At 46.7% G+C, this 27,016-nt stretch overlaps 6 protein-coding genes and 1 non-coding gene across 7 annotated transcripts; 2 read left to right on the top strand and 5 right to left on the bottom strand.

Moving 5' to 3' along the window:
* The first annotated feature begins 60 nt into the window (after positions 1-60).
* On the top strand, positions 61-132 carry BDBG_16980. Its single transcript has one exon. It is a non-coding gene; the product is annotated as a tRNA-Met (tRNA).
* A 41-nt stretch (positions 133-173) lies between these two features.
* Positions 174-4,537, top strand: BDBG_04190 (DNA repair/transcription protein). The gene is made up of 6 exons (XM_002625275.2): positions 174-464; positions 544-817; positions 910-1,007; positions 1,062-1,201; positions 1,266-1,454; positions 1,510-4,537. Exons 1-6 carry the CDS (start codon positions 383-385, stop codon positions 3,985-3,987), a joined length of 3,261 nt encoding a protein of 1,086 aa, XP_002625321.1. The 5' UTR covers positions 174-382; the 3' UTR covers positions 3,988-4,537.
* Positions 4,538-5,131: 594 nt separating this feature from the next.
* Positions 5,132-10,252, bottom strand: BDBG_04189 (uncharacterized protein). The gene is made up of 8 exons (XM_002625274.2): positions 10,233-10,252; positions 9,848-10,165; positions 9,070-9,290; positions 8,981-9,006; positions 8,862-8,913; positions 8,684-8,785; positions 8,278-8,610; positions 5,132-8,082 (listed from the first exon to the last, which is right to left on the bottom strand). The coding sequence occupies exons 3-8, from the start codon at positions 9,124-9,126 to the stop codon at positions 5,497-5,499; spliced, it is 3,156 nt and encodes a 1,051-aa protein (XP_002625320.1). The 5' UTR covers positions 9,127-9,290; positions 9,848-10,165; positions 10,233-10,252; the 3' UTR covers positions 5,132-5,496.
* Positions 10,200-13,777, bottom strand: BDBG_04188 (uncharacterized protein). Its single transcript, XM_002625273.2, has 3 exons — positions 13,117-13,777; positions 12,614-12,784; positions 10,200-12,491 (listed from the first exon to the last, which is right to left on the bottom strand). The coding sequence occupies exons 1-3, from the start codon at positions 13,193-13,195 to the stop codon at positions 11,659-11,661; spliced, it is 1,083 nt and encodes a 360-aa protein (XP_002625319.2). The 5' UTR covers positions 13,196-13,777; the 3' UTR covers positions 10,200-11,658.
* A 334-nt stretch (positions 13,778-14,111) lies between these two features.
* Positions 14,112-16,068, bottom strand: BDBG_04187 (extracellular matrix protein). The gene is made up of 3 exons (XM_002625272.2): positions 15,619-16,068; positions 15,492-15,555; positions 14,112-15,411 (listed from the first exon to the last, which is right to left on the bottom strand). The coding sequence occupies exons 1-3, from the start codon at positions 15,757-15,759 to the stop codon at positions 15,008-15,010; spliced, it is 609 nt and encodes a 202-aa protein (XP_002625318.1). The 5' UTR covers positions 15,760-16,068; the 3' UTR covers positions 14,112-15,007.
* A 2,226-nt stretch (positions 16,069-18,294) lies between these two features.
* BDBG_04186 (plasma membrane antiporter) lies at positions 18,295-22,441 on the bottom strand. Its single transcript, XM_031721572.1, has 9 exons — positions 21,606-22,441; positions 21,475-21,543; positions 21,297-21,403; positions 21,046-21,219; positions 20,582-20,964; positions 20,457-20,505; positions 20,029-20,392; positions 19,833-19,934; positions 18,295-19,759 (listed from the first exon to the last, which is right to left on the bottom strand). The coding sequence occupies exons 1-9, from the start codon at positions 21,652-21,654 to the stop codon at positions 19,374-19,376; spliced, it is 1,683 nt and encodes a 560-aa protein (XP_031578176.1). The 5' UTR covers positions 21,655-22,441; the 3' UTR covers positions 18,295-19,373.
* Positions 22,442-25,222: 2,781 nt separating this feature from the next.
* Positions 25,223-26,595, bottom strand: BDBG_04185 (oxidoreductase; the record flags this gene model as incomplete). The annotated part of the gene is made up of 4 exons (XM_002625270.2): positions 25,223-25,341; positions 25,569-26,090; positions 26,245-26,448; positions 26,532-26,595. 4 exons carry the CDS (start codon positions 26,593-26,595, stop codon positions 25,223-25,225), a joined length of 909 nt encoding a protein of 302 aa, XP_002625316.2.
* Between the last annotated feature and the right edge of the window lie 421 nt (positions 26,596-27,016).

The following is a 27,016-nucleotide window of genomic DNA, read 5'->3' as shown; positions in this document are numbered from 1 at the left end:
TGGCATCGATGATAGTTTGGCTTTTATAGCGTATGACTAAGTCCTTAACTATATCAAGCAAGCATGTTGGCGCAGCGGAAGCGCGCCGGGCTCATAACCCGGAGGACCTTGGATCGAAACCAAGACATGCTAACATAGAAGAGGTTTCTTTTTTCTTCATCTTCTCTTTCCACTTTTTTAAATTTGTTTTTTTTATTTTTTATTTTTTTATTTTTAATTTTCTGCTCCCTTTCTTCGCGAATTCCTTGCCCACAGCGGCAACCACCACACGTGACTGTTATCGATAAGGGCTGGCATCTTTGACCGGAACGCGCGAAAACAACCGCCATCGTCACAATTCCAAGTTCACCACCGTTGGGCTGCTTCGGGAATCACCAGCAAGATGTCTGAATTGCAAGATTTTTTGCTGGTAGTCGAGAATAACAGAGAAGAGGCTCTGGGAATTGCTAGCATAACAGCCCAAAGTACGTCTTCCATGTTTCATTCTCGATCTGCCAAAGTGCGGAGAACTGACGGGTTCCGTTTATTCTTCATTTTTTGCAGAACTTGAAAGCAAACAATCAACTTTGATCGACGTTGTTCAATCCCTGGGAGAATATATCAATGACGAAAATCCTATTATCCGGGGGAAGGCGGTTTCATATTTGACAGCCGTCATAAGGGCCCTCTCTCCGAAATTGCTTTCCCGCCAACAAATACAGGCTCTGACAGATTTCTACTGCGATCGAATCGCAGATGGAGGGGCAATCGCAGGCCTGGATAGGCTTCAAGGCCTTGAGCGCTTTACTAAAGATATGACTGAGGGGGTTATACGATCGTAAGTGCGTCAGTAGACGACGAGTATTAAAGCCTCCGCTTTTTTATAGATCAGTGTTGAAGCGTCCAATAAACATACTCACGTACCCCAAGGATTTTCCAGCACTTTCCGGATTTACAGGCTCGTCCACAATCACAACGTTTCCAACTTCTTCAGTTGCTTAATGGGTTAATGTCAAACCACAGAAAAGGTGCGCATGTACCCCACATTCGAGGTTTTGAGATGTAACTCACCATCTATTTAGCACTGCGAGATATGGGTGACGAATCGCTTGTTGGAATTGTTGACCTTGTGAGCGGAGAGAGAGACCCAAGGAATCTCATGCTCATTTTCTCCATTCTTAGGGTCCTGATGGTGGAATGGGACATAACCAAAAATGTTCAGGTACGCACGCAACCGCCGACGACAAATATTGGAGTTCGGATTTTGACGTAGTGGCCACATACAGGCCCTCTTTGATTCGGTATATAATTATTTTCCCATCACCTTTAAACCTCCGCCAAATGATCCATACGGAATCACAGCGCAAGATTTGAAGACCCGCTTGCAAGATTGTATTTCGTCAACGCAACTTTTTGCCCCTTACGCATTCCCTTCACTCCTAGATAAACTAGACTCTACATCACTAAATGTGAAAGTACGTGAACCTCTCCTCCCCTTTCCGGGATGAAAGGCTGCTAACAGCCGGGCAGAAAGACGCCTTGAACTCGCTCTATGCATGCATATCCTCATACGATCCGGCTACTCTGTCGCGCTACTCGATAAGCGTCTGGGACACTTTGAAATTTGAGATTCTTAATGCGCAGGAAGAAATTATCACAGAAGAGTCATTGCGAGTACTTCAATGCCTCGCAAAGCGACTGTCCACACTTACCACGACATCTCAAATTTCAGCTCTCGCACAATATCTGAAACCAATAACAAAGGAATGCAATGAACAACTGCGCGAACCGCAACAGAAACAAGCCCAGCCAGCACGACAGATCTTGAGATCTCTTTCATCTGCTTCTTTGGCCTCTTTTGCTCTAATTATTCAGGCCGTCGTTGCACCATTACTCGCAGTTTATCAAGATGCTGATGGAATTGCCAAGCAAAGAGCTCTCCTGGAATCTTTTGTAGTTCTATTTGATTCCGCTATTGATATATTTGGAACATGGACTACACCTGGATCGGACCCTGCGCCGGAAAATCCTCTCTCCTCGTTCCAAGAGCGGTTAATTGAAATCTTCAGCCAAGCTCTAATGGGATCTGCAAAGGATGAAACCTCATTCCGCCTTACCTCCTTGCAAGGCCTGCTTCGCCTATCCTCCATTCGAGGATTCTTGCAGGAAAACGAAATCGGCCTTTTTGTACAGTATCTCGATGACATTCTGCTCATAGAGACCTCAGTGAGAGCAGAGCTGAGAAAGGCGGCAATAGACGCACTGGCTGGGATATCGAAACATAAGCCCCGACTCATTATGGATATCGCCTTTCCAGCTTTCATGGCGACGCTTCCGGATTCCGACAAAGATGCCGATCCTGTATATCTTACAACGCTTGAAAGCCTTGCTCAAATCAGCATTGAAAAAGACATATTCGAAACCTTCGTCCGACGCCTCTTGAGCAGGCTTGAAATTGTACTTCAGCTCGGAAATACAAGCACTTCCGCATATCCCCGTGCGATTTTGTTGACGATACTCTATGCTATGGATCGAAAAGGCTTGCAAAACGATTCGAACATTACCTACTATTATGATCAGATACTGGTGAAATTGACTAGGCGGGCGGCCCTCGCAACGACCGAAGATGATACGACCACGGTTATGAAGGACTCGTCCTTACTGGACGTCCTTGGGCGCCTGTGCAACCTTATTGTCCGGTCCCTTCCCCGCGAGAAACAGGATGAAGTTTGCGGGAACGTATACGCACTTTTTGCAACAGATGATAGCTTTATTCCCATCCCGTTTTCGTCGACTACCACATACCTTCGAGAGCAAACAATGATCCTGTCAACCTACCTCCTTGCCGGACTCCCTAAGGACTCTAAGCTGCCGTACACCAGCCCCGATATGGAATCTCTTCTTCAGGAACTAGTCCGACGTGCTATTGCCGAAGAAAACCTCACTACACATCTCGCACTCGCACGCCATCTTGCCCTTCTCGTCAACAAATTTCTCCCAACCACGCAGGTGCCTACCGCATCCTCAATCCTTTCGGCCCTCATCCAATCCTCCACATCCACATCCAAACCAACACCAAACGAAGCCTTCACCTCACCCAAAATCCGCACAATATTTTGGCTAGCGAAGGCATTGATACTTCGCCTTGCTCCCTCAACGGCAGAAATACTCAACTCGCTTTTAGCCCTCCTCTCGTCCTCGGACGCCCAAACAAGCACAACCTCTGGACGGGGATTTGCCCTCCTCCTAAGCCCAGATGATGTTCTTTCCCCCCAAAACGGCGCTGTCATCCGCCTCCTTTCGAAACAACGCGTCTTTTCCACTCTAATCCCGCTAATCTCCCAAAACGTGCGAGATCTCAACACGGGCGCAACCGCCGCATCCCGAGTTCCACTCCATACCAAACAGGCATACCTAACTGCCCTATCTGGCATTCTCTCCACTATCCCTTCATCTCTCGTCATGCCAGAACTACCAACTTTACTTCCTCTCCTCCTCCAAAGTCTAGATTTGACTGACCCACTATCACAGCCCATAAAAGCCGGCACGCTGGAGACGCTAGCTGTGATCATCCGCGATAACGGTGTCAGCGTAATTAACGAAGTGGGCTACGTCGATGATCTCGTGAAGAGGTTGTTGAAGACAGCGGTATATAACAAGAATACCGCAGCATCAACATCAACAACAGTAACCAAGGAAACAACCACGGCTGCAACTAGTGCCAATGACACCTCCACCTCAGTGCCAAACACTCCACACATCCGCGCACAGTCCCTCCAGTGTCTCCTGCTCCTTGCGCAGACTCCTGGCGTTTCGGATTCAACCTCACCGGCAGCTAAAGCTGCAAGTGCGAAACCATCGCCGTTGCTTCCGCTGAAGCATGTCGTGCTGCGCACCCTTAGGTTTGCGCTAGATGATCCTAAGCGGGACGTACGGAAGGCCGCTGTAGATGCAAGGGCGGCATGGCTGAGGGGGGTGGTGGATGTAGAGGAGGATGAAGAGGATTGACATAGCTGTGGGAAAGGAGAGGTGCGGTGCTCGTCCTCCAAGCATGATGAATGAAAGAAAGGAATGGCATCAATGGAACTTTTCAGATAGAAAAAAAAAAGAAAAAAACCTGTTCTTGTTTTGCTTTAACAAACCATTTTGATTGTTGTTCTTATTTTTAGCCTGCCACTTTCTAGGGTTAGATTTTATAGATTCTCCTTTGATGGATGTGCACAGCTCTTCACAATGCTATGTCCCTTGATTTATCTTTTGTATTGGTCAAAGGTATCCTTTGCTAGCTCATAATCTTCACTAAGCTCTATATAATGTACTTCTTGTTAAATAATGTGTGCAAGCTGGCTGGGACTTTAACTGACAGCCTGTTTCACAAAATTGACAGTCAATCTGTAGCAAAGTCAAGTTTTTACTTTTGAATTAACTAGTTAGTCTGTGGACTAAAGCTTGAGGAAGAGATGCAGAATGCAACTTACATCTATGCCTATGTTCATGGAACTATAGTTCATAGTTGGCCTAGAATACAATACAACTGATTGAAAATTTACAGGTTGATGACAACAAAAGAGGATTTTCTTGTAGAGATATACATGACTGCTACAGCAGCTAGTTAAACTATAAAGTCTAACTGTGAACAGCAGAAAACTAGCATCAATGTCTGATGATTGAAGTGTGTTTACTACAGCAGTCTATAGCAATGTTTTTTTAGTGTAAAGGCTTAATTCCACATAATACTGATTTTATAATCACGCACCCATTACACTAGTCCTAATATAGTTAGTATATTACTATATATAGTTTAGAGAGTCTTGGCTTTCAGACTATGAGCTTCACCTCATAGATCTCTCAATATATACTCTGTAATTCTCTTGAACACTGTAGAGCCCTCTCTCACCCCAGCAATGAAGGCTCTCAGATATATAGATATAGATTTTCTGTGTATAGAGACTATCTGAGTAGAGGCCTCTCTGTGTATAAAGCCCCTGGTTATAGAAGGGTAGAGGCTCTCTGTGTATAAAGCTCTCAGATATAGAGACCCCTGAGCATAGAGACCACTGAATATAGATTCCTCTGAAGACTCTGAGTATATACACAGTGTACACTGTGTAGAGACTGTCTCAGGTCAAGAGCCCTTCACTGATGTGAGTCATTATTTCATACAACCTCCAATGAGGAGATCTTGATTGCTAATACAATCAGTATCATTAATGTGTGCTCATTGTAACACTAGTATAAAATACCCATTTGACACATTTGTCACTATAGACTGCGTATTTACAAGTATGAGAATAATTAATGCATCACTCCTCCATGGAAAAGCCCAAAAAACGACTGCCTGTCGCCGCCCCTAACCTCTCCACGCTGTGCCTGGCTCTGGTTGGGATGCAAGGACCTCAACAAATTACAAATGCAAAGAACAGATTTATTCATATAAGGTACCCCCCCACCCTGGGAATCCCTTCCAAGCACTCACACCCACCACCATCTATGAGGTGCACGGCAAAAGCTTCTCACCTACCAAAAGCTTGTCGGCACTTCAGCTGTAGCCACTGATGGGACAGTAATGGTTTGATCTACCTTCAGTCCTGCTTGGGCCTCAGGGCCGTAGTTGTCCCGTCCAACATCGTCGATCTTTTGAACAATCTTGTTCGCGGCGTGGAACATTTCGCTCACGTCCTTGGAGCTGATTTCTGAAGTGGGTTGTTCTGGAAGTTTCGAATTTGCTATGCTGGTCTCGGAAGTTTTGGCAGCGGTGATAGCATTGGTGGATCGCTTTCCATTTTTTGCAGGTGGTGGTTTGAAGACGGACCAGGAAGTGACAGTGTCGCCAAATTCGAGATATTTATTGGAGTGCAAGATCTCTTCGATTGTTGGGTTCATAACAGATATCTCATACCATAACCTGTGATCGTCTACCATCTTATCAGCTGATTTTGCCCGCGCACGCACGGCCATCATATCATCACCAGAATACCCCAAAAAAAGATTCTGGACTTCAGTGATCTGGAGAAACGTTTCCTCATTCCCAAACGGTGTCGTATTGCCGTTAGCACTACCAGCAGATCCGCTCCCTTGATCATTAAGAAGAGAATGAATCCTGTCGTGGATGCCGGATTTCCTTGCAGTGCTTACTTGCAAGGGTCCTGTCTTATGCCGGTGGAAGCGATGGCGCGTGGAACGCTTCATGAGAACTTTTGTGATATTCAGTTGGCCCCCTTCCGGAATTCGAGTGAAAATTACGATTTCGGACAGGCCGGGCTCGATATACATTTTGCCGATGAGATTTTGGATTGCTTGGTCTATTTCCTCGTCTCCTCGAATGTATTCGACGGCGCCTTTCACCACGCCCCTCATATCCCAGGTTTGCGCTGCGCAGTGGACATTGACCGCACCCAACACGGATTCCGGCCTATTCACAGCCGCTGTCCCAGATTCATCGACAGTGACCACCAAAGTCTCGTCATTTTTGGTTGTGCAGTGAAATTCGTACCAAACACGACGACTGACAACTTCCTCTGAAAACATTTGGCATGTGGAACCATCCTGGCTATCAGGTAAGTCGAGTATATAATCGACGTCAGCGCCAGAGGTTGTGAGCATGTTTGTGAAAATGGTGCTGGGCTTAGGGAGGTTATTCTTGGGCTGAAAGAGGCTGTTCCAGGCCTTGAGATCTAAGGGCACTTCCTTTGACTGTTCGATGAGCGATCGACTTGCAAGTACAAGTCCCAGCTGAATTTCAAATGAAACAGTTCCTGGGAAGCATCGGACTCCATTTAGAATGAGGCTAACGTGCCGGAGGAACTCATTGAGTGCGACCCCACGTTTTTCATCCTCTTTCGCCTGTTGCGCCTTCTTCCATCCGCTTAACTGGATAGATTTTCTAGAGAAACTAGAAGAACAAGAAGTCGATGTTCTTGAGAGAATCGAAGGTGCGGATGGAACATCAGCAAAATTTTCCCGATTTTCGGCTTTATCTTTTCGATCCTCTCCCGTTCGGGCATTCTTCCCAGCCTTCTGGCCCATGATCCGATGGAAAACTCGAGGCTCAGGCTCGCGGATTCTAGGAGCGTTTCCAACAAGTGGCTCATTTGTGGGCCCATTGCTGCGGCAAGTTTTATTCTCTTTTGCATGTTCAGAATGCCATTCTCCAATCGTCGAACCTAACCTCGCCGCCTCTGTGAGTGCTAGGGGAACTGGCATGTACGATATTGGTGGTATCACTGCACTTGCCACTGGCGAGGTATCCTCTAAATCAACAAGTCGGGTTGGCTCGCCCTGTTCTGTGGGCTCCAGGCACGAGGTCTTTCTCAGACAGCTGTTCTCAGCGGAAAAGCAATCTGGTTGTCCGTACGCGACGGGAATAAAATTCACAGGCAGCCGAGGGTCCGGTTGGGCAGCACCATCTTCGTTGGTTGCACTTCTGACGTGGCCCGCTGTAGAGGCCTCAGCTGACGGAAGAGGCTTCGAGTCTTCGATGGGCGCGCAAATACCCTCTCCTGTATCGATGATGACAGCTTTGCGCCTTTTAATTCCCGGAGGCAGAACTGACTGAGCAGGCTCTGTATGAGGGTTTGGAGGCGGCGTGCCGTTAGGTTCCGAGACGTTTGGTCCCACTGCTCCAGCCTCAACTTCTGTGGCCCAGTTATCGACAAACGAAGCCTTTTCCGGAGTCAGGAAACGATGCTTGCCAACCAGGGCACCCCCTGGCGGAGCAGTTGGCAACGCTCTTAGTTGACTCTGCTGAACAGGATCCGCCTCCTCAGGGACGCTGTCCCCAAACCGAGGGGCATTTGACGCGTCCCCCAGACCCTGAAATTTGAAATCAGCCCAGAGCTTGGACCGTCCTTTCTTGGGCTCCGTTGGACGGGGTGGCTTCCTGAGGTTGATAGGAACCTGGTTGTCGTGACTTTCCGAATCTCTTCCCACAATCACGGTGACAAACATCTTGGAAAGTTGACCGATATCTTTCCTTTCCGGGTCGACGAGAATGCGACGAACTGCGTTTCTATGCAAATCTGCATATGGCGAGAGTTTGACGTGATATCCCGTCTCTGGGGGCACATTTAAAATAGGTGAGACTTGAGGCGTAATTGAAAGAGACTAACGTCTGTTAGCATCGATGCCGCCCTAGGAAGTGGTCATATATGGAATAAAATGGAGTGTAAACAAATGATGAGGGTGAAGCAAAGAAACCAAAACAGAGGATCTCCCAAACCTGACAACGAAAGGAGTTCAACAATAACATATTCAACATGGCATAAGCCAAATCGAGAATTATAAACAAAGAGGACATACTAGGCACGGGTGCAAATTGGAAAGCCGGCTCATTGCATCGTCAACGATGCTACTATCCAAGTAACTGAACACACGGATTCTGTCATTCGCCTCTTCGAGGACGATATCTGCTCCAGATAGCCTGGACACTTCGTCGATGGCGTATCGCAGCTTCTCAAAGCCACCAGTAGTCCCCAAGTTGGACTTCCAGTACTTCGTGGTAATCGGAATTTTAGTGCTCTCACTACCTCGAGAGAAATTGATCAAAGCCCCTTCCGCTTCCTCGATTATATCGTCCTCATATGGAATTTCATAAGGAGCATTTAGTGGCCCTAGGCGGGACACCTTCGGAATCTTTATGATAACATGAAATTACTAAGAGTTGCATGTATGGAACTACACTCATAGCAGTGTTTGATGTTCATACCTCTATCCTGTCGTTATCCTTCTCGGCGTCAATATACTTGGCCACCAAAATGCTCAGCTCTGACGCCGATCCCATAACATCACAGTTGTCCACAACGAAGACCTATATCATAAGCCTATATTTAGCCGACGAAAATATGCCTTTGTTACCGTTTGGATACGTAATGTCCTTTACTCACGTTATTAACAGGCTCATATTTGCAGAAACCAACACCAGCTGCGGAGGTTGCCCTTAAAACGCGATCCGAATTAGTATTGCCAGAAAGAGATTATAAAAATCGGGTGATCATGAACGAACTTGAAGAGTCTTCTAATATGTCCAGCCTGCAATGTATAAGATATCAGCCCTGTCCTGTTCGAAACCTTGTACAAATCCTGCAAACTCACCGCGTCGTTGTCAAATTTCCAAGTGGAGGCCACAGTCAAGGTCTGTGGACCTTCCATTTTGAGGTGTAGCTTTGGACTTTCAATATATCCAAGTTTACCGATATCTGAGCCACAAGGGGGTTACCACAGAGCCAGAATCTGGGGCAGTTATCCCAAATGCACACGATGCCGCTTCGAAACGAAAGGCAATGAAATAGTTTCCGCAGATGTGAGGAGAAGAGCTGCCAGCGAGTCAGATCTCGATTAGGAGAAATAGTATCAAGAACAAGTCGATCAACAAATAGCGTAAAAGCAGAGAAAAGCCGGATAAATTGGGGACGAAACAAACGAATATGGATGGGTACAGATAGGGCCGATTCACCAACGCATCTAACCTTTCACCGATCACGCCTGTTCTATCAGTGGCCGTGCCTTTTTAATTTATACAGGTGAAAGCGGACGCGGTTCACCAGTGAGAGACTGGGTTTAGCAAAATAAGAACTCTTATGCAACTTGCTTGAAAGGACTGGCAACGGGGGCCTTCGAGCCTTGGATAAATCAAGATCGTTCAACAAGGAGATAGTGAAATTCCAGGGGCACTTTCTTGCCCGTTGACCGTGGTATTGGCTGATATATGCCTCCGCGAAAACCGATTTACGGACCGCCAGACGAACTGACAGGCCAAAGAGAAGAGCAGTCAACGGAATGATAGGGATAGGGAGGACAGAGAATAGTGACGAGTGCAGCATGAAAAATCAAAGACAGCAAGCAGTGAGAGTTAGCAGTAGGTGTCACATACTTGGTATCAGACCGTAGCGGACGGCAAAAGATGCTTTTTCTTCTTTTTCTCTCTCTCTTCCCCCCCTTTTTAGCCTGCGCCACTCTCTACCAGGCAAAGTTGATCTCAAGGACAGATGAAAAAGCTGATGAAAAAGAGGTTGACAGTGATACAGAAGAAGGAGAAGAAGAAGAGAAGAAAGAAGAAGAAAAGAGGCCGAGAGAATCAAATAGCAGATACCCAGTTAGTTGTTGATCTGCTATTTCCTCTTTTGGCTGCGTGTTTCTACTAACAAGGCAACACTAGAGCTTGACCATAACAGCACGCTCTCTCTTTATACTCTAGAGAATTAGTATGAATGATATCTTCAGTGTGAGAAAATCATAGAGAGCTGCTATCCTCTTACTGTGAAGTTGTGTTAAAACATTAGTTAATCAAAGAATGCTTGAGATGGTCAGTCACTATGGTGATGAGAGAGATTCCCGATTTCCATATTTCCATACAGCTCATTGTGTATCCTTCCTCTCTCCCTTCTCACCTGAAGCCAGTAAGATAGGCCTATGGGTATCTGCATTGGCATAACTGCTGTAGGGCTTTTAAAAGCTGCGCTAAAGAGAGAAAATGCAATATGTATCCTGCAGGCACAGGTACCATGCTAGAGTTGGTGCATTCAGCATGCTCTCACTCACCTCCCTTATTCTCATTTGCTGCATGCTATTTTTAAAAACCAGGGTATGTGTATTTATCAATCAGTATATATTTCATCAATAAAAAAGCTCCCTTTAAGAGTGTTGGAGAAAGGGAAAAACCAGCAAACACCGTCCCGTCTTAGATAGCAATGAAAGAGGCCCAGTAAAAACGAAGCGAAGAGTAATTAAAATATATTGTATCAGCAAACAACAGGGCAGTAGAATAGTGGAATGAGACAAAAGTGAACGGGAGCCCGAAGGGAACGAAAAGAAGAGAAGAATTAAAAGGGATTACAGGAGAAATAGAGGAAGGAATTCGTCACTTCTTTAGAATGGAATAAAGAAAGAAAGAAAAAAGAAAAGGTAAAAGGGCATGAAAATGTAGTTGAGATTTCCCTCCTTGCCTTTATGATCCTTTTGTTGGCTTTGTAACCCTGTAAAACTGCGGCTGTAGATGGTAAAAATCCGACAAGGGAAAAAAAAAAAAAGAGGATAAAACCGCCGTATACCTGTCCTATTTTAGGGGGCTGTAAATGCTTTTCCGCAGGCCTTTTGGTATGTGTATGTATGCGCAATGTGGTATGTAAGTATGTTTGTCCGTATATGTATGTATGGTAAGGAATTTAGTCGTTAAATTGGTCGCGCTTGCTGCTGCGTATATGTAAATGGGACTCTGTACACAAGATCAGAGGTAAAGAGATGAGGAAATAAAATATGGTCGTAAATTGGAATGAGTTCTGGGATATATGCGTGAAACGGGGTCGGGGTCGGGGTCGCTATTTTGAAGATTCTGGGTATATGTGGGTGGAAACATGCGTTCAGCCAGTCGTGCGTCGAAATCATGTGATGGGCAGGTTTCTTTTCATGCGCATTGGAAAATGGAGTGTAACCTCTGAGGACGAAACGAAAAGGCATATATAAGACCGGCAACATCCCGAATCCGTTTCCTCTATATGAGCTTGGGAGAATCCGGAACAGGCTCGGCCTTTGTGGTGTATCCCTAAACATCGAATCGAATCGCCTTCGCTTCGTACATCATACAGTATCTCGAAGGAAGAAGGGAAAAAAGAGATAATCAGAAGGACGACAGGAAGCGGGTATCCTCGGCAAATCCGATCAGGTTTTCCGTATCCATGTCTACCGTCATTCCGCTCCCTTAACCTCGTCTTTGACCTTCATAACCCACCTCATCCTCCCCGTAACTTCCTTCGCCTGGTCAACCACATCATCAATCGCAGCGTTATTCTTCCGGCTCCTCTCCACCAGCTCATGTACCGCACGGTCGCTGGCCTCCTTATATTCCGCAAACAGTCGTCCAAACCGCTCCATCCGATCCCTCTCCGCCTCAATCTCCTTATTCTTCTGCTCAATGATCACATCGAAGCGCGTGAGCTGATTCTGCCTCTCTATTTCCCGATTGCATAACTCCTTCAGCTCTGCGCGGAAACCATCGACACGCGTTCTAAACTCGCTTTGCTCCCTCGATCGCGCATGGGACAGCGTTTCATATTGATTGCGCGCCTGGCTGGCGATCTCCGTAGCCTCAGCGATTGCACGGTGGCTTTCATCTCGCTCCTCAGCGGCTAGCTGGTTTGTTCTCCGCGCATCCTCCTCCGCCTTCAGCCGCCTATCTTTCTCCGCTTGTACCTCCGCTTTCAGGTCTTCGATTTTCCTATCCTTGCGCGCTATCGAGATAAGATGCGCCTCGTGTGATTGCTCGGAATTACGCAGACGGTCCGTCACGTTTTGTAGCTGGAGCTTGAGCGTCTCGTTTATGCGTTGCGCCTCTTCTGCGCGGGACCGATGTAAACTGCATTCGCGCGTCAGGCGTGCTATATCTTCCTGTAAATTGTGAATGACTCGGCCGGACTTCCCGGTCATCGCGTGTCCTACGGCAGATGACCATTCGGGGGCAGGCGGAGAGTCTCCATTGGACATTGCGGCGGTGGCAGGAGGGTTTCGGGTTGTAGAAGGAACTATCGATCATGTTGGGAAAATATGTTAGCAGCCGATTTTATAGGCATTTCGTTAATATACGTAACATGGCTTTGGTATAATATAAATTACACGAAGCCGATATTTAGGTATTTAGGCGCACCATGTGAGTTTTCATCGGACCCACTCCCGTTCTGAGCGGGATAATGGAGCTGCTGCTGTTGCTGCTGCTGCTGTTGCTGTTGGCGTTCGGGAGTAGAGGATTCGAAGAGACCATTGAACTGATGCATGTTGAGACGGGTTTCGACATCGGCAAGGTGCACCTGGGGGGGCTCTGCAGCTAGTTGTTCCACCACCACGGATGGCGGAGGAGAATGATTAGCATCGGAGACCCGGCAGAAGCTGAATTTGGTCTTGACAAGTCTGACGCGCTCTATCGCGCCTCGCATTTTTCTTGTTGGAGGGGATGTTTTTCTCTTCCTCTTCCTCCCTTTCATCCCTTTTGTCCCCCCTCTTCCTTTATTTTCCTTTTTTCTTTGTATGTACAACGGGAGAAACGGGAAGGGCATAGGAGGCGCGACAGGTAGGCTAGAGAGTGGAGTGCTGCTCCTGCTGCAGATGCTGGATGCGGGGCTTGGATAATGGGGAAGGATGTTTTCAACATACTGCCAAATGAATTCAAGCTCACTTTCTGCACCTGGAGGAGATCTGACTGTGGTGTGTTGTGCTGTTTCTGTTTCTTCATCGTCGAGACATTGTAAATCTGATGAATGAGAGAAAAGGAATGCCAGGTTGCGGCTGATTGGAGATGAGAGAAAAGGTATACCAGGATGCGGAAGAGATACACAGAGACACAAACACAATTCTGCAGATGTGAATGAAAGTAATAAGTTAAACAGTATATCTATATGATGGGATAAAAATGAACAAATGGAGGATTAAAGAGAGAGAGCGACACAGATCTGCAGATGCCCAACCCAATAGTTACCGGCTGCAGCGTTTTAGCCAAGCTCTAGAGGCAAAAGAAAAAGGAATGAGATTTAAGCTGGGATAAGGGAAAGGATTGAATAACTGCGGAAGCCAGCATGGAATCAGGCCCCATAACAATTTAAACAAACAGGTATAAGAATAATGATGGACTGACTATCTCTTGTATGAAGGAATCCATGAAGGTTGTTGCGGGATGAGAAGAAATTGCAGATTTTGACACCTCATTCATCCACCTGGTGATGTCAGCATCCTCTGCTGCATCCCCTGCTGCATCCCATTCGGTGGACAGACAGTCTCTCTCCCCAGAAATTTGGGGCAGAAAGGAAAACAAAACCAGATCTTTACTCTAATTGAGTTTCGATGGAACTTGGTTTCTTGATCAGGAACGAACCTTCATATTTAATGGTTAGAGTCTCTAGCATCATCTCTCCCATGGTTTCAAGATCAACCTACATCTGTATGTTTTCAGTAGATTAGTTATCTACAACTCTCGAGCAACATTCACCACATATATTACTGGCTGCCAGCAGTTGAACACAGTTCACGGGCGTCTATCAGAATGCACGATATTTATTTCACTGCTGAGAAAGGGCACGCATGAAAAACTATTCGAACTGCTAGACTTTAACCTTTTATATACATTAAGTTACTAGTTAGTGCGACTAGTATGAGGGGAAGAAAGAGTGAGCTGTACCTGTAACTGTGCCTATAGGGTGAGATGAGCAATTCCGTACTACTGTCGCAGAGGTATGGATTCTCCGCCCTCTGCCAGTCTAGCCAGGTGGTGGAATATGGAGCAGCTTGTACAGCTTCGAATACATCAGCCCGTGCTGCACAGGTAAGGTCCCCTAATCCGTCAATACATGGATGTAGCCTGGAATAGAGAGGTACATCTGTGGCAATGTAGTAGTTACATACTAGGGACGGAGGCCGGTTGCAGAATGCTATTTTTCTAATTACTTACGAAAGAAAAAAAGAGAGGCAAAGAATGAGAAAAACAGAACACTGCCCTTTTCATTATCAAGAAAGATACAAGACTCCAACTCTAAATCAATAGAAGACGAAGCACAAAAGGATAATCTCCATACGGAGCTTCTGGGCGGCACTCAAGGCGAGCCATGCCGGCTTTCATCCCTCCCTGCCCTCTCCAAGCTTTCGAGAGCAACACCCCTACATCATTTCCCTTCTTCCTGTTTTAACTGATCCCGCTCCCATTTCCGTCCTAGGTGGTCGGACAAGAAGTCGCATGCGACTGTGTGTGAAGATGCGCAGCATGTGTAAAGATGTGTTTGTAGGTAAGTCAATAGAGCGACACAACATTATTATGACGAATAGATCGGGTCGAGTGTTGTCTATAGAAGAGAAAAAAATAAAAAATAAAAAATAAATAAAAAAAGACAACAGAAAGACAGGGTATGATATCACGAGCTCCAGTAGAAGATGGAGTTTGCAGTGGACAAAATAGAAGAAGAAAAGAACCGAAGCCCAAAGAAGCTTAAATATATCTTCGACAATCGAAGTAGAGGAGAAAAAAATTTAGATGGTTTCAAAATACATCAAATGTAATTTAATGCAAGTAGACAAATGCGACCAACACACCCATAATCAATGCGAAGGGGCTGGACACGGCCATAATGGAGGCGGCAGAAGGTTCGCTAGGAGTTGGAGTGGGAGGAGCAGTTGTGGGACCTGTGGGAGTAACAGTCACGCCAGTGGTGATGGTGGTTGCTTCGCTGCTGGTGCTGTTCCTAGAGTTGCTGGGGCCAGAGCTTGGGGAGGAAGTGCCAGTAACGGTGGGGGGAGGAGTGGTAACGGTTGGAGAGGGTGTCTCCTCCTTGCCAGAGCCGCCGCTGACGTCGAACAGGTTGGTGTAGTTGACTTCGTCACCCTGGCTGATTCGGAGAGCATAGTCGTCGCCATTGACGATGTCAGATTCAGGGGTCCATGTGAAGGTACCGTCTTGTCCGGAGGCTGTAGGTTGAGAGTAAGGTAAGTACATGTACTAGAATGCGATTTGATTAGGGATTGCTACAAAGCTGGGGTGAACTTACTGGTCAAGGTCTCGACCTCTTGCAGGTCCTTACTGAGGCCCTTCATTAGCGTGATGGTGACAGGCTAGAAAGTAGACACGGTTAGCAATTGATATCTTGGATCAAGCAAAGGGGCCTCTGGAAGTACCTCGTCACTACCACCGGTCCAGGTGACAGTCACAGGCTCGCCAGCCTGGACATCCTCGGGGAAGCTGGTGAAAGAAATCTTTTGGGCAACAGCAGCAGCGACCAGAAGCGCGCTGGCAAGAAGAGATTTCATCAGATGCATTTTCGCTGGGGGTTTTTTTTTCTTTTCAAAAAAGAACAATATATATAAGAAAGAAATCAAAGTATTGATGAAGGAGAGAATATAGCGAATATGTTAATTGGCAGCAGTTGAAGAAAAAAGGAGCGGAATTTGCCAAACGAGTGCAGAAGCGAAGAATTTAAGTATTGTCAGAGCGGACGAGGGAGAAGAGAAAGAGGAAGAGAAGGAGAAGAAGAAGAGAAATATCCAACAAGATAGGAGAGGAATAGCCTCCTCTCGCCTGTCCTGTCCTCCCCTGCACATTATTATTATTATTATTATTATTATTATTATTGTCGTCTTACATCGTCGCCCTGGTTGGCCTGTCGCGAAATACGGATCAGCCATCAAGCCAAGGGTCCAGCACGGACAGACCATTGGAACTCTTTTCTTTCTCAAGCATTTCTGCTGTTTTTGGCATTTCTCTGTGCGGGATAGTCGCCGTCAAGATGCAAAGACATTCGGCTCGCCTCTGTAGCGTGGCGATTATTATTATTATGGATACAACCTCACACAAGAAAGTCGCCGACCTAGAAGGCCACCGGTATCCCAAGAATAATATCACCCCTTTGCACTTTTTTGAAGATGTAACTAATAAGGGTTCAAACCTTCCAGGGGATGACTGGTCGCTGCGCCCTTCCCCAGCGAATTACGCGGCGTATTACTGGACCTGAAGATAAAGTTAGATGTCAGTTCAGGGTGAACTAGCGGGCGGAGGGCCTACCGACAGGCTACCAGCAAGGACTAACTGCTACCCACTCATGTTTCGATGAATTTCTGCGACAGTGCAAAGGGGCTGTAAAGGTCCCATCGAAGCGTGGAGCGATGGATCCATGGACATTTTGCTTAATATAAATCAGCAAGGATGAAGGCCATTTTGGATAACAAACATTGGCAATCGCGGCTTTGGGAAATACGACGATTTGAGAATCTCTTTTGACCCTTCCTGTCCTTTTCTTCAGAGAGTTATAGGGGAGAATAATCATGATCGGACGAGATGCATGTTGGGAAGCCTCTTGAGAGCCTTGTTCGCATTGTTCGCATTGTTCGTAGCGTAGGATGGCTGGATCTAGACTATCTAGACTGCGCCAGTCGAGTTAAGAGTGGACGCCGCTGGACTGCCATTACAGCGTATTATTGATTTAACACAAGGTTGCTATTTATGAAAAACTCGACTCCTCGCGTGCTGGAGTTGGAGAAAAAGGAAGTCTAACTACTCCGTACACACCCTCCAATCTCATTCACTAGTAACTGTCGTTGAAGCCGACGAGATCTAGTTATCTCATCAGGGTAGCTCTAAATTTATTGATTGACGTCAGGAAATAAAAGTGATTTTCGCCAGGCGGTTGAGCAATCCTTGCCCCTCGCGATGTACGCAGTACACTAACTACAGGAGGATAATTACTCTTCACACCCCCCCTTGATGTTGTTACTTTTTATTAAGCACCAACATCAACAGATAAACTACTCCGTACTCCGTACGGAGTAGAAAAATCGGAATTAGGTGAGAGTAGTAATAATAGACATTCATTCAGCTAACTAGCTCCCTCATTTTATTTTCGAATCACCGATGTAACTAACAAACATGGAATGTGGCTAATCTTCCTTCGCAGACTTTCTACCGCAAATAGTAAAATGAAATAAAACTGTGCTATTGCCCGTGAGTGAGGAATATTGTCCGCGGTGACTATGTGAATCTGCGATTGGGACTCAACCCCGTGTTGGACAAACTCTCGGCCTACATAAACTTCTCCCGAAAGATGCCACGAACAACGGTGGCTATTTATTGGTTGTCTTGTTTAAACGACAGATCAAGATCCAAACATCGCTGGACAGCATCAGTTCACTACTTCCATCCTGATCGTTAGGCGCTTGTCAGCTGAGTCATGCCCCATTTTTAGAAGTTCGACTGACAGCCTAGAGCGCGCCATATCTCCCGGGATTTTGGCGAACGAGAAAGGTGGCTGGCCATTGCTGGCTGCGGTGGCTTTCTCTCGTGAAAAGATTACTTACTTGCATGATTGATTGAGGAAGAGGCGGCCTTGATGACAAGAGCCGCATCAGCAGCTTCTGCCACAGCATTTGGTGGAAGAATTATGAGACGGAGACTGGAGCAATGCGCGCATTCATCATACTTTTGTACAGTACAACTACGTGGCGCCAGAGCAAGGGGATGAGGGAGTTGAGTGTTGGTGGTGGAAGATGATGTATACAGATGAATACCAGAAGAAGCATGAGCATAACATGAGGAACGATTGATTGATTGGTAGTTATAGGATAATAATCTAGGAAAGTTTTCTTTTTTCTTTTTTAACCGGGGAAACCATTTTCCTGGACCTCAACCATGGAGCTTCTGATATAAACCTGTTGGAGGGATTGGATTGGGTAATTCGTCCCCTCTTTACTCCAGTGGCATTGGCGACTGAATACATGGACGCCATCTGGTATTCTTAGAATCAGGATCAGCTCATATGCTTATAGATCCATGGCAGACCCGCTCAGGGGTCGTAAATTCTGGAGATTTCTTGAGTAATATACCGTATACCTCACAAGCAAGTGAAGAGAAGAATAAGACTTGGAAATGTGATGCTATATAATGTATTTATTGTTGCTGGGGGGTTCGTGGGAGCCAAACCAACCTCCATCGTGACAGTCCGCTATAGCTAATAATAAGTCAGTTTACTCAACAACCTCCTTTAAGCCCAAGAACCCATGCCAGAGCGTACTCAGATGAAGGTGCTTGCAAAGAAGTTTCAGGAGTCTCAACCAAATACAAAACTGCCAGTGCGGGGAGAGTGATCAAGCTATTTTCTCCATGAGCCAGCAGCTAGCTATATCGCATGTGGAATAGCATCTGCCACTACTAACAACATATTCCACCGTTGTATGAGGCATTTTTTTTTTTTTTTCTTCTTCATCCCTCATTTTCCATCCGTGTCTCTGTGATGTTTGGCCTGACCTCTCGTCTCCAGCAATAATAATAATAACAGCGCCGACACGGAAGCACTGAAGAAGGCCCTCTCTCGTGTGGCTACGCAAGGAGACAATAAGAGAGGGCAGTGAAGGTAAAGCAGTGGAACCGCAGTGCGAAACAGTATATTAAACTCTATACAGAAACACATGGGACATCTATGGGACATCTATCACTCTTGCAAAGGGACCTTCTTCTAACACTACCAAAAGCAGCAGCAGCAGCAGCAGCCACACACGGAGATAATTAAGGGAGCATGAAAGGAAAAATAAGCAGCGGAGCAGTGCAAAACCATAAGTGGAACTATATACATGAACAGGCACATATGGGACGCAGATAACTCTCGCACGAAGATTCTCTTCTTACACCACCAAGAGCAGCGGCGCGAGGGAGCAGATAGTATAGTTGCGTGAGATCTCCGTATCTACATTCCTCTCACGCTCAACCCTGTCCCAATTCCGCCCATCACTACCGCTGCACCCATTCTTGTCGTCTGCCGTCAACCCAGTGATCCAAGCTACTCTCCATCGACTTTGGCAGCTTCTACCTCTCTTCCAATGCGACCTCTGATTCCTACATAACCCCCACAGATGCGCCGTCTCTAGCATCTCACTCCCTATTACAATCACACTGATTCCCCTCCGCCAACATCAAAGTGGATGCTGGTCTTCCGTGACCACGGCTGTGGCCTTGAATAGGCTGACTGGAACTCGATCTGTTCTCCTTGGTCGTCCCTAACTCGGCTACCGTGAGAGGTTGGTAGCTCCCAGTTGCTGCTCTGACCCTCCGCCGGATTGCCACGTGAGAACCTGTTGTACACAGTAATCGAATTCCGCTTCTTGTTCGACATGCTATTTTTCGGCAACGACATCCGTCTCGAAGGTGGCGTTATCTCTACTGGCCCAGCTTTATCTACTATTGGGTTGATGCCTGCAATCTTGTAGATGACGTTGTGGACTGGGATTGAGATGCCGTGGACAACAATCGAGAATAAGACCAGCCAGTATACAACTTTTTTGGCGTTTAGATTAGAAAAATTGCTTTCGTGCTTACGCAACGATGGGAAATTTGGAGCAATACTCACCAGGGGACAGAGCACGGATGAGATTAGTCTCTTCGAGATCTCCTTCTCCGAATTTGGGAAAAAGGTGACGGGCATGTTCGAGATAGAAAACCGCACCGACTCCTATTCAAGCATTCAGGGTTAGCAGAGAAAAGGGTAACAACAAAACTTACTACCGTGCCCTTTGTTGGGTTTTAATCTGCGGTTTCTCACTCACCGATTGGACCATAATATCCCATGAACAAGGCCTCCTTCCAGTTCTTGCACACCTTCGGCATGAGCTTGTACAGCACCAAGATCGCGGGAAGGCGACGGAGAAACAGCACGAGGAATCCCAATCCAACTAGTCGCGGGTATGTAATTCCAAACTCAGGCTGATTAAATTCAGACCACGGTATGATTGCTCCAATGTACATGAATCCACCGAAGTTCAGCAGTACATCTATACATGAGTTCACCTCGTCATGTCTCGTTTCGGACTCGGCGAGGTATTCGCCATCCCAGTTCAATGCATTTCCGGCAACGAAACAAGCCAGGAGATCGTCAGTGCCCAAAGCGCCGCATGTTCCGAGGATGAAAAGCTGCATACTAGTTAGTATCGAGCATTTTCAGATATTCGGCGGGTAACTGGTTCTTAGAACTTACCCCTAACGCGCACGGCCATAGCATAAAACTTTCGTTATCGATCAATTTCCTAATAAATGTGAGTAAGCAACCCGTGGGATAACACATGCTCGCTCTTCTTCCCCCTTGAAATATTAAGAACTCACTTTCTCAGGCAAAATTTCATAATTAAACAGCTGCCGTAGCCGCATATAGCGCCATATACAACGCTCATTAGAACTGTGTAGAGCCATGTTTCCAGAAACCACATTCCAATGGCTTTGCAGACACCGCCGCCGAGACGACCGATTTCCCCGCTTCTCTTGTGAATTATGTTCTCCCCAGCCCCGGGAACGTCCGCGTATCGGATGAGATACGTCGCCAACATGAGAAATGGGAAGCCGAAGCCATCGTTAGCTCCAGCCTCGGAAGAGATAATCTCACGTAAGTCCCGATCAACGTATTTGTCGGCAAATGGTCCTTTAGCAATGGCCTGCGACAGAATAGGGTCCGTGCAAGTGACACAAGATCCGATAACGAGAGCAGCTAGCTAAAAACGACAATCTATTAACCAATCTGAACTACGATTCTGGAGGTTGGGCCCTAGTTTCGGGGGAGGGGTTTTATTTACCAGAGTAAGGTTTGGGATGGTCAAGAGGATACACCCCGTCGTGCATAACCACATAATGGTCATGATAGGAAGTAGACAGAGTGCCATTTCTTTCCATCGCGCTAATTGATATTTAGCAGGCAGCTGGAAACCCGCAATGACTAGCTGAACACCGATGACAACCCGAGCCACGCCCTGTGGTTCAGAAAATTTCTGGCTTAGCGAACGACTGTGGTCTGAAGGGGGATTAGATGGCTGTTGGGATGACTTACTAGAGTAACTTGGTACTTCTGATCTTCTGCTGCTGAGCCCCAGTGTTCAACTTCTATGAACTTTGCTGCGAGGGGCCCAAGAAGTATACCAAATATGACGGCGGGCACTGCAGCCATGTATCGTTCCACGTCAGGAAAAAAGTGATTGATCGGGTGTAAAATGAAACACTTCACTTACAGGCTTCTCCAAGATACCAAACATTTCGGATCTTTGTGGAGATGGAGCCATACAGAACGATGAATGCTCCTACAAAGAATATGGGTTGGTCGCTATGGAATATTATCGAGAGATATGCTGTCTCTACAAACCCAAGATCGAGAGAACAACGTTCAACTCGCTGACGTTGAGAAGAGGCATGGTTGGTTCGGTAAGAAGATTATCCTCTTCCTGAGTTTGGTCTTTTTTTTTGAGGTTGTTTGTTTTCTTTTCCTTTTTGCTTTCTTTCTTTCTTTTTTTTTTTTTCGTTTTTATCTTGTTTACGTCGCCGAGATGCTGCCAGCAGCAAGTGGGGGAATGGCGAAGGGGGAGGAGGGGGTGGAATGGAAAGCTGAACAATTACTTCTATCGGGGAGCCATAAAAGAAAAGGATGGAAGCAATGAAAATAGAGAAACATTTAAGAAGAAGAGGTGATCGAAAGGAGGTAAGTAATGATAATATATCTATTGGAAATTGGACAGGGAGAACAATATGGAAGGGTTTCAGCAGTCTCTAACGGGTTGGGGTGAGAAAATGGAATTGATGCGAGGTGTGAAACAGCAGAGCCATCGTCACCGTTCTTATTTGAAACCGGACGTGAGAGAAAAAAGAGGACTTTGATCCAAGAAGAATGCAGGAGCAAGTTAGCAAAACGGAGCTAATGAAAGAATAATCTCGGACCACTGCCCGCGCTACCAAATTAATTCCTCGACCCCCCTCTCAGTCTCAGACACACCGCCAGCGATCGGAGGTCCACAGGCACGGTGACACCCACCTGTTGCTTTCGCCGCACATAAATCAAGTAAACATAATGTGCAACGCCGCGCAACGCCCCCCCTGGCCCCTGGGCAGCACCAAATCACTAACTACCGACGGCGCGATCCGTTTCGTCGGCGCATCGGATTTAGCCACTATTCTTATTTTAACTCGCGTGAGCCTCGAGACAAAGTTGAACAACAATGACGAATGGATTTTCCGCCGTGCATAGGAAAAGTGCGCAGTGCGCGCAGTGCCAAGCCCCAGGGGCAGCGCCGCTCCACCCCGCCAAGCAACTAGTGTGTGATATTCGCCTTGGCGATCTCCTCGGATTTTCCACTGCCAAGAAATGATTGGCCTAGCAGCGCTCCAACTCCGCCGCCGTCGTCCAGTTTTATTTATTTATTTTTCTTATTTTTTTTTTTTACCCTCTACACCGGCAACTCGGCAACTCGGCAGTACAGCATAGACGGTGCAGCCATCTCCAGTCGGCGTTAAGTTTCACCGGCTAAAGAAAGAATATATGGATATATATGAAAAAAGGGGGAGAGGAATGAGTGGGTGGAATCCTGAAGGCTCCGGTGCTAACCCGCCCATCTCATCTGGTCCTGACCAGCAAGCAAGACATCGGAGTACTGTACATAGTACACCGTACAGAACTTGGCGGGGAAACGTCATTGTTGCAACCACTTGGTGACCGCTACTGTTCAGTGTTCCCCGAAAACGGTTTCCGAATACACCGTCTCGCTGTCTCAGTCTGTCCAGATGCAACAATTCTATTCATTCATTTATTCTCGTTTTCATTCTCATTATTACTATTTACTATGATTAAAAGTTATTATTCCTCCTCTGTGCCGCCGACTGGCAAAAGTTGCAATCAGTGGTGGGGGTGGGGGTGGGTTGTGATATTTCACAGGTCTGTGAGCTGACAACCACACCACCGTGGGGTTACGAGCTGGAAACCTACCGATTCTCCTCGGAGCCGCTGAGAAAATTGTTCCCTTTTTGAACTATTTTATTCATACCTAAATCCCCCCACTGAAAATGGTTGTATAAGTGGTGCAGTTGCTCCATCCAGCCTAACGCCGCAGGCATGACCTCGCGTAATATTTAATGCGACACACCCAAGTCGAGGACACGCTTGAGCATAGTAGTCCGTACCACTACCACCACTACCATGATCTCTTCTCTCGTTAATTGCGGGGGGTTGGGGATGCCGGGTTGCCGGTATTTCGTTGTTTCTTTACACACCTTTTTTTTAACTGATTTTACATTATTTTACAATCAACGCTGACATATAGATACAGATTCAGAATCTGTTGAATATAAGATGTCTTTGTCACCACTCCAACGAGAAAATAAGCCCATCCTTCGAACGGATTTCATATTATTTTCTCTATGAAAGCATCCCAGGCCCAGGACTACTGCCTTGAGTTCGTTGCAGTTTTATTTTTCCGTAAAGGATATTTTCGACCAACCAACAAAAAGGGATGCTTCCAACGCCAAGGGTTGCCCGTTGCACTGCATTTTACCGCTGCTGACAAGAATGCCTTGCAGCAGATCAGGACTAATTAATGCAGTAGATCGTCGCCACACCCTGCCTGAATATGCAGAATTCAATCGCAATGCGCTTCACATCAAGAATTATGTCCGGTGGTCAGGTGGGAGGGACAGATCCTTCTTTTTGTTGCTTCCACAGCAAAGTGGTTTTCCTTTTTACCAGCTGGGTATAGGTGGAATAATAATGAGAAATGAAATCCATGCTCATGGCTCTCTATTCTTATTATTATTATGCATGCCATACGCCGTACACACGGGATATTATCGGTCGTGTGACCTGGTATATAGCGGACTTCATCTTCTGACCAGAGTGATACGCAGGATGCATTATACACGTTTTACCGCATGGGGAAATGGTTGGATACCGGCTCTTGTTGTTCGCCCATTTCCAGACTCTTGAAGGCTCGTTCGTCCAACAGGGTCTGTGCTGTCATTCGTGCTAGCGAATTCGCCTATCAATCAGCCCCGCCTTTTTCTGGAATATTCCTTTTTCGCACCAAAAGTCCTCATCGTCGGCCGGCCCGGGAGCCCGCTTAGGCGAAAAACATGGGTATCATCATAACTAGGAAACGAAGGAACCTATTGTTCTTCATTTCCTGTCGCTTGACTTGCCTCGGTGAGGCGGAACCCTTGATGGGTTCCCCGTATACGTTCTTTTCCCCCACCTCTCCTCCCGCCTCAGTCGAGTAAATGATTGTTTATCCGCTCGTCTGACGGGAGGGGGATAAGAGGAACAAATCGCTCCCGTCTGATCACTTGTCGCAAAAAACCCGCGCGGGGGAAAACCAACAAAGTTTGGCTGATCATTTGGAAATTTTCTTCATCCTTGCGTTTTTTGGATTTTTGCTGATACTTTCATTGTCTGAATCACTCTATCTTCCCACGCTATCTACTGAAACGGCGCGAATTTCAGATTCAGAGTCCCACCTGACCTTTCTGCCGTTTTTTGGGATAGAGAGATGTGGGGGCGGGGAGCAAAAAAATAATGACGATACGAAGACGAAGAAGACGAAAACCGCCGATGTCATTTTCGCCATGTTTCCGAGCGCTGAACGATGACGCATCACGCAAAGTATAGAGAGGGTGACGAATTGGTTTGCCGATTAACTGTAATAATAGCCATTTTTATTCTGTCGACATCCGCCGCCCCATTGCGCAAGACGGTGAGGGTACGTTATGGGCACTTGATTGGGCGATTGTCAGTTGCACCATCGGGGAGCGGATATCTTGCTACTTATCCCCGCTGGTGGTTTAATTACGTTCTCAGAAATATCTCGAATGCCAGAGTCAGAATTTTACTGTATATGTTCAATTCCGGTTCTTTGGTTGTGGGTGAGGCAAGCCCTTATTCGGGATGACGGAGATAATAAGACACATGAAATTGAGAGTATGAGTGGAAGGTCAGATTCGTTATTACAATATGGAAACTGAGCCAGCAAGATAAATAGTAATGAGTCCGCCATCGCCATCCCCACCTTCTAGAGACACACTCACGTGCTTTGGAAATTGCGGTAACTGCATTTTGAGATTGTCTAACATTATTTAGAGGGATATGAGAAAAATCAATACTGATTTATAGGTAACTAACTATTATACACATTTCCCATCCCATATCCGGGCATAGAACAAATAAAAGAGCAGCGCTACATATTACTTTCGTATTAACAAAGTGAAAGAAGAAGAAGAAGAAGAAGAAGAAGAAGAAGAAGAAGAAGAAGAAGAAAAGAAGAAACAGCAAAAACATCATCACTGCAAGTACCGTTCAATTTCCTTCTCCGTCCATTCCCCGCAAGAGCTTCATCGACGGACAACTTCGTGTGTGCAAGTGGCTTTCCCACGGCCTCGCAAAGGCCGCCGGACTCCAACGAAGCCCCCTCCTGCCCAGCCGTCCCTGTTGCCTGTGTCGTCGTCGTCGTCATCGCGGCCCAGAGGGTATTATACACCCCCTCCTGCAAACTGTAGGACTCAAAATTCCTCACAGCCAACTTGACCACCAACCGGTCGATGAAATTCATATGCCCCATCAGCTCCGTCGACGCAATCACTCCCGGATGACTAGCAGCGACGGGAAGCTCCGGATAGCGCCTCGCCAGCTCTGCAGCGTGCAGGACATTCGCAAGTTTGTTCTGCGAGTACAGCGTGTTTTTGGCCAGCATGGCCGGCCCGCCTACACCGCCTTGCATCTTCTTCAGCCCCGCGAAACCAATCTCCGGCGCGCCCCTAAACCCAGGCGTGGAAGTAACAACGATACGGCCGCGCCTTTGTTTTTGGCCCGTGCGTTCTGCAGCGCGGGTATACAGTGTTTTACCAGCAGGGCATGGGAGAGGTAGTTTATGGCAAATTAGATCTCGGGGGTATGGCCATGACGCCCGTGTTGCAGATTAAGACGTCGATTAGGCTTTGCGATTTGGCGAGTAGGAGCTTTGTGGCATCACGGACGGAGCTGAGGGAGGTTTGGTCGCAGGGGATGAATGTGAGTATGCTCTTTCCATCGTTGGTCGTGGTAGTAGAGGTGGTAATGGCGTTTACCTCGTCGATGAGGGAGTTGACGGCCTGCACGTTGCGGCCCGTGAAGTAGATATGAGCGGGATTGTGCTGGGCGAGTTTGAGGATCTCTTCTTTACCGACACCGGCGGTTCCTGGTGATTTGAAGGGTAAGCTAAGTGTCTTTTGTTGAAAATGAGGGGAGCTCAGGGGATGGAGTTGGTTTTTTTCAACTCACCACCAGTGATAACGATGACTTTGCCTGATAACCTACGGGATAACTCATCTTCTTGCCAGTACATATATAGTGAGTGTTGCTATCTACCTAGGTGGTTGCTTGCTATCCAGTATGTAGTAGGTGGTAGGTAACGGTGCTTAGATGTTCAAACAGACTTCAGGAGTGATGAAGTCACTCCTAAATACTTAGATATTAATAAATAGTCTTGCTACACATGAAGTAGCAGCTGCCACCATCAGTGATGGCTCTGATGAGCCCGTGAAAGTGTCTGTCTCTTTTGTATCCTCTGAGACCGGCCATACTAAACTCCCACTATCATTTGCAATGTTGGCATTGGGTATTCAAACGGAGTACTCACACTGCTCGACTAGCATTGGCTGTCTTGTCTCTTGGCTGCCATCAGCGGCTAACCTGAACATCTCATCGACCTCACACATCAACAAGACAATGAGGGTAGGCTGGAGATTTGCTCCTGTTAGCAGGGT

This window comes from Blastomyces gilchristii, assembly GCF_000003855.2.
Source record: "Blastomyces gilchristii SLH14081 genomic scaffold supercont1.7, whole genome shotgun sequence".
Taxonomy (NCBI): domain Eukaryota; kingdom Fungi; phylum Ascomycota; class Eurotiomycetes; order Onygenales; family Ajellomycetaceae; genus Blastomyces; species Blastomyces gilchristii.
Note: the sequence above shows the minus strand (reverse complement) of the source record. Positions and strands in the feature narration are given on the sequence as shown.

Bases quoted from the DNA above. Each gene is read 5' to 3' on its own strand.
- BDBG_04190 (XM_002625275.2), top strand. From the start codon at position 383: ATGTCTGAATTGCAAGATTTTTTGCTGGTAGTCGAGAATAACAGAGAA. The intron at 465-543 runs GTACGTCTTCCA...CATTTTTTGCAG, and splicing joins TGCTAGCATAACAGCCCAAA to AACTTGAAAGCAAACAATCA. The intron at 1,202-1,265 runs GTACGCACGCAA...GGCCACATACAG, and splicing joins ACATAACCAAAAATGTTCAG to GCCCTCTTTGATTCGGTATA.
- BDBG_04189 (XM_002625274.2), bottom strand. From the start codon at position 9,126: ATGGAAGGTCCACAGACCTTGACTGTGGCCTCCACTTGGAAATTTGAC. The intron at 8,786-8,861 runs GTGAGTAAAGGA...CTTATGATATAG, and splicing joins AATATGAGCCTGTTAATAAC to GTCTTCGTTGTGGACAACTG. The intron at 8,611-8,683 runs GTATGAACATCA...GTTATCATAAAG, and splicing joins AGGATAACGACAGGATAGAG to ATTCCGAAGGTGTCCCGCCT.
- BDBG_04188 (XM_002625273.2), bottom strand. From the start codon at position 13,195: ATGAAGAAACAGAAACAGCACAACACACCACAGTCAGATCTCCTCCAG. The intron at 12,785-13,116 runs GTATGTTGAAAA...AACTAGCTGCAG, and splicing joins GAGCTTGAATTCATTTGGCA to AGCCCCCCCAGGTGCACCTT. The intron at 12,492-12,613 runs GTGCGCCTAAAT...CATGATCGATAG, and splicing joins GTCCGATGAAAACTCACATG to TTCCTTCTACAACCCGAAAC.
- BDBG_04187 (XM_002625272.2), bottom strand. From the start codon at position 15,759: ATGCATCTGATGAAATCTCTTCTTGCCAGCGCGCTTCTGGTCGCTGCT. The intron at 15,556-15,618 runs GTACTTCCAGAG...TCTACTTTCTAG, and splicing joins GGACCGGTGGTAGTGACGAG to CCTGTCACCATCACGCTAAT. The intron at 15,412-15,491 runs GTAAGTTCACCC...CTCAACCTACAG, and splicing joins AGAGGTCGAGACCTTGACCA to CCTCCGGACAAGACGGTACC.
- BDBG_04186 (XM_031721572.1), bottom strand. From the start codon at position 21,654: ATGCCTCTTCTCAACGTCAGCGAGTTGAACGTTGTTCTCTCGATCTTG. The intron at 20,393-20,456 runs GTAAGTTCTAAG...ACTAGTATGCAG, and splicing joins TATGGCCGTGCGCGTTAGGG to CTTTTCATCCTCGGAACATG. The intron at 19,760-19,832 runs GTGAGTATTGCT...ACGCCAAAAAAG, and splicing joins CATCCGTGCTCTGTCCCCTG to TTGTATACTGGCTGGTCTTA.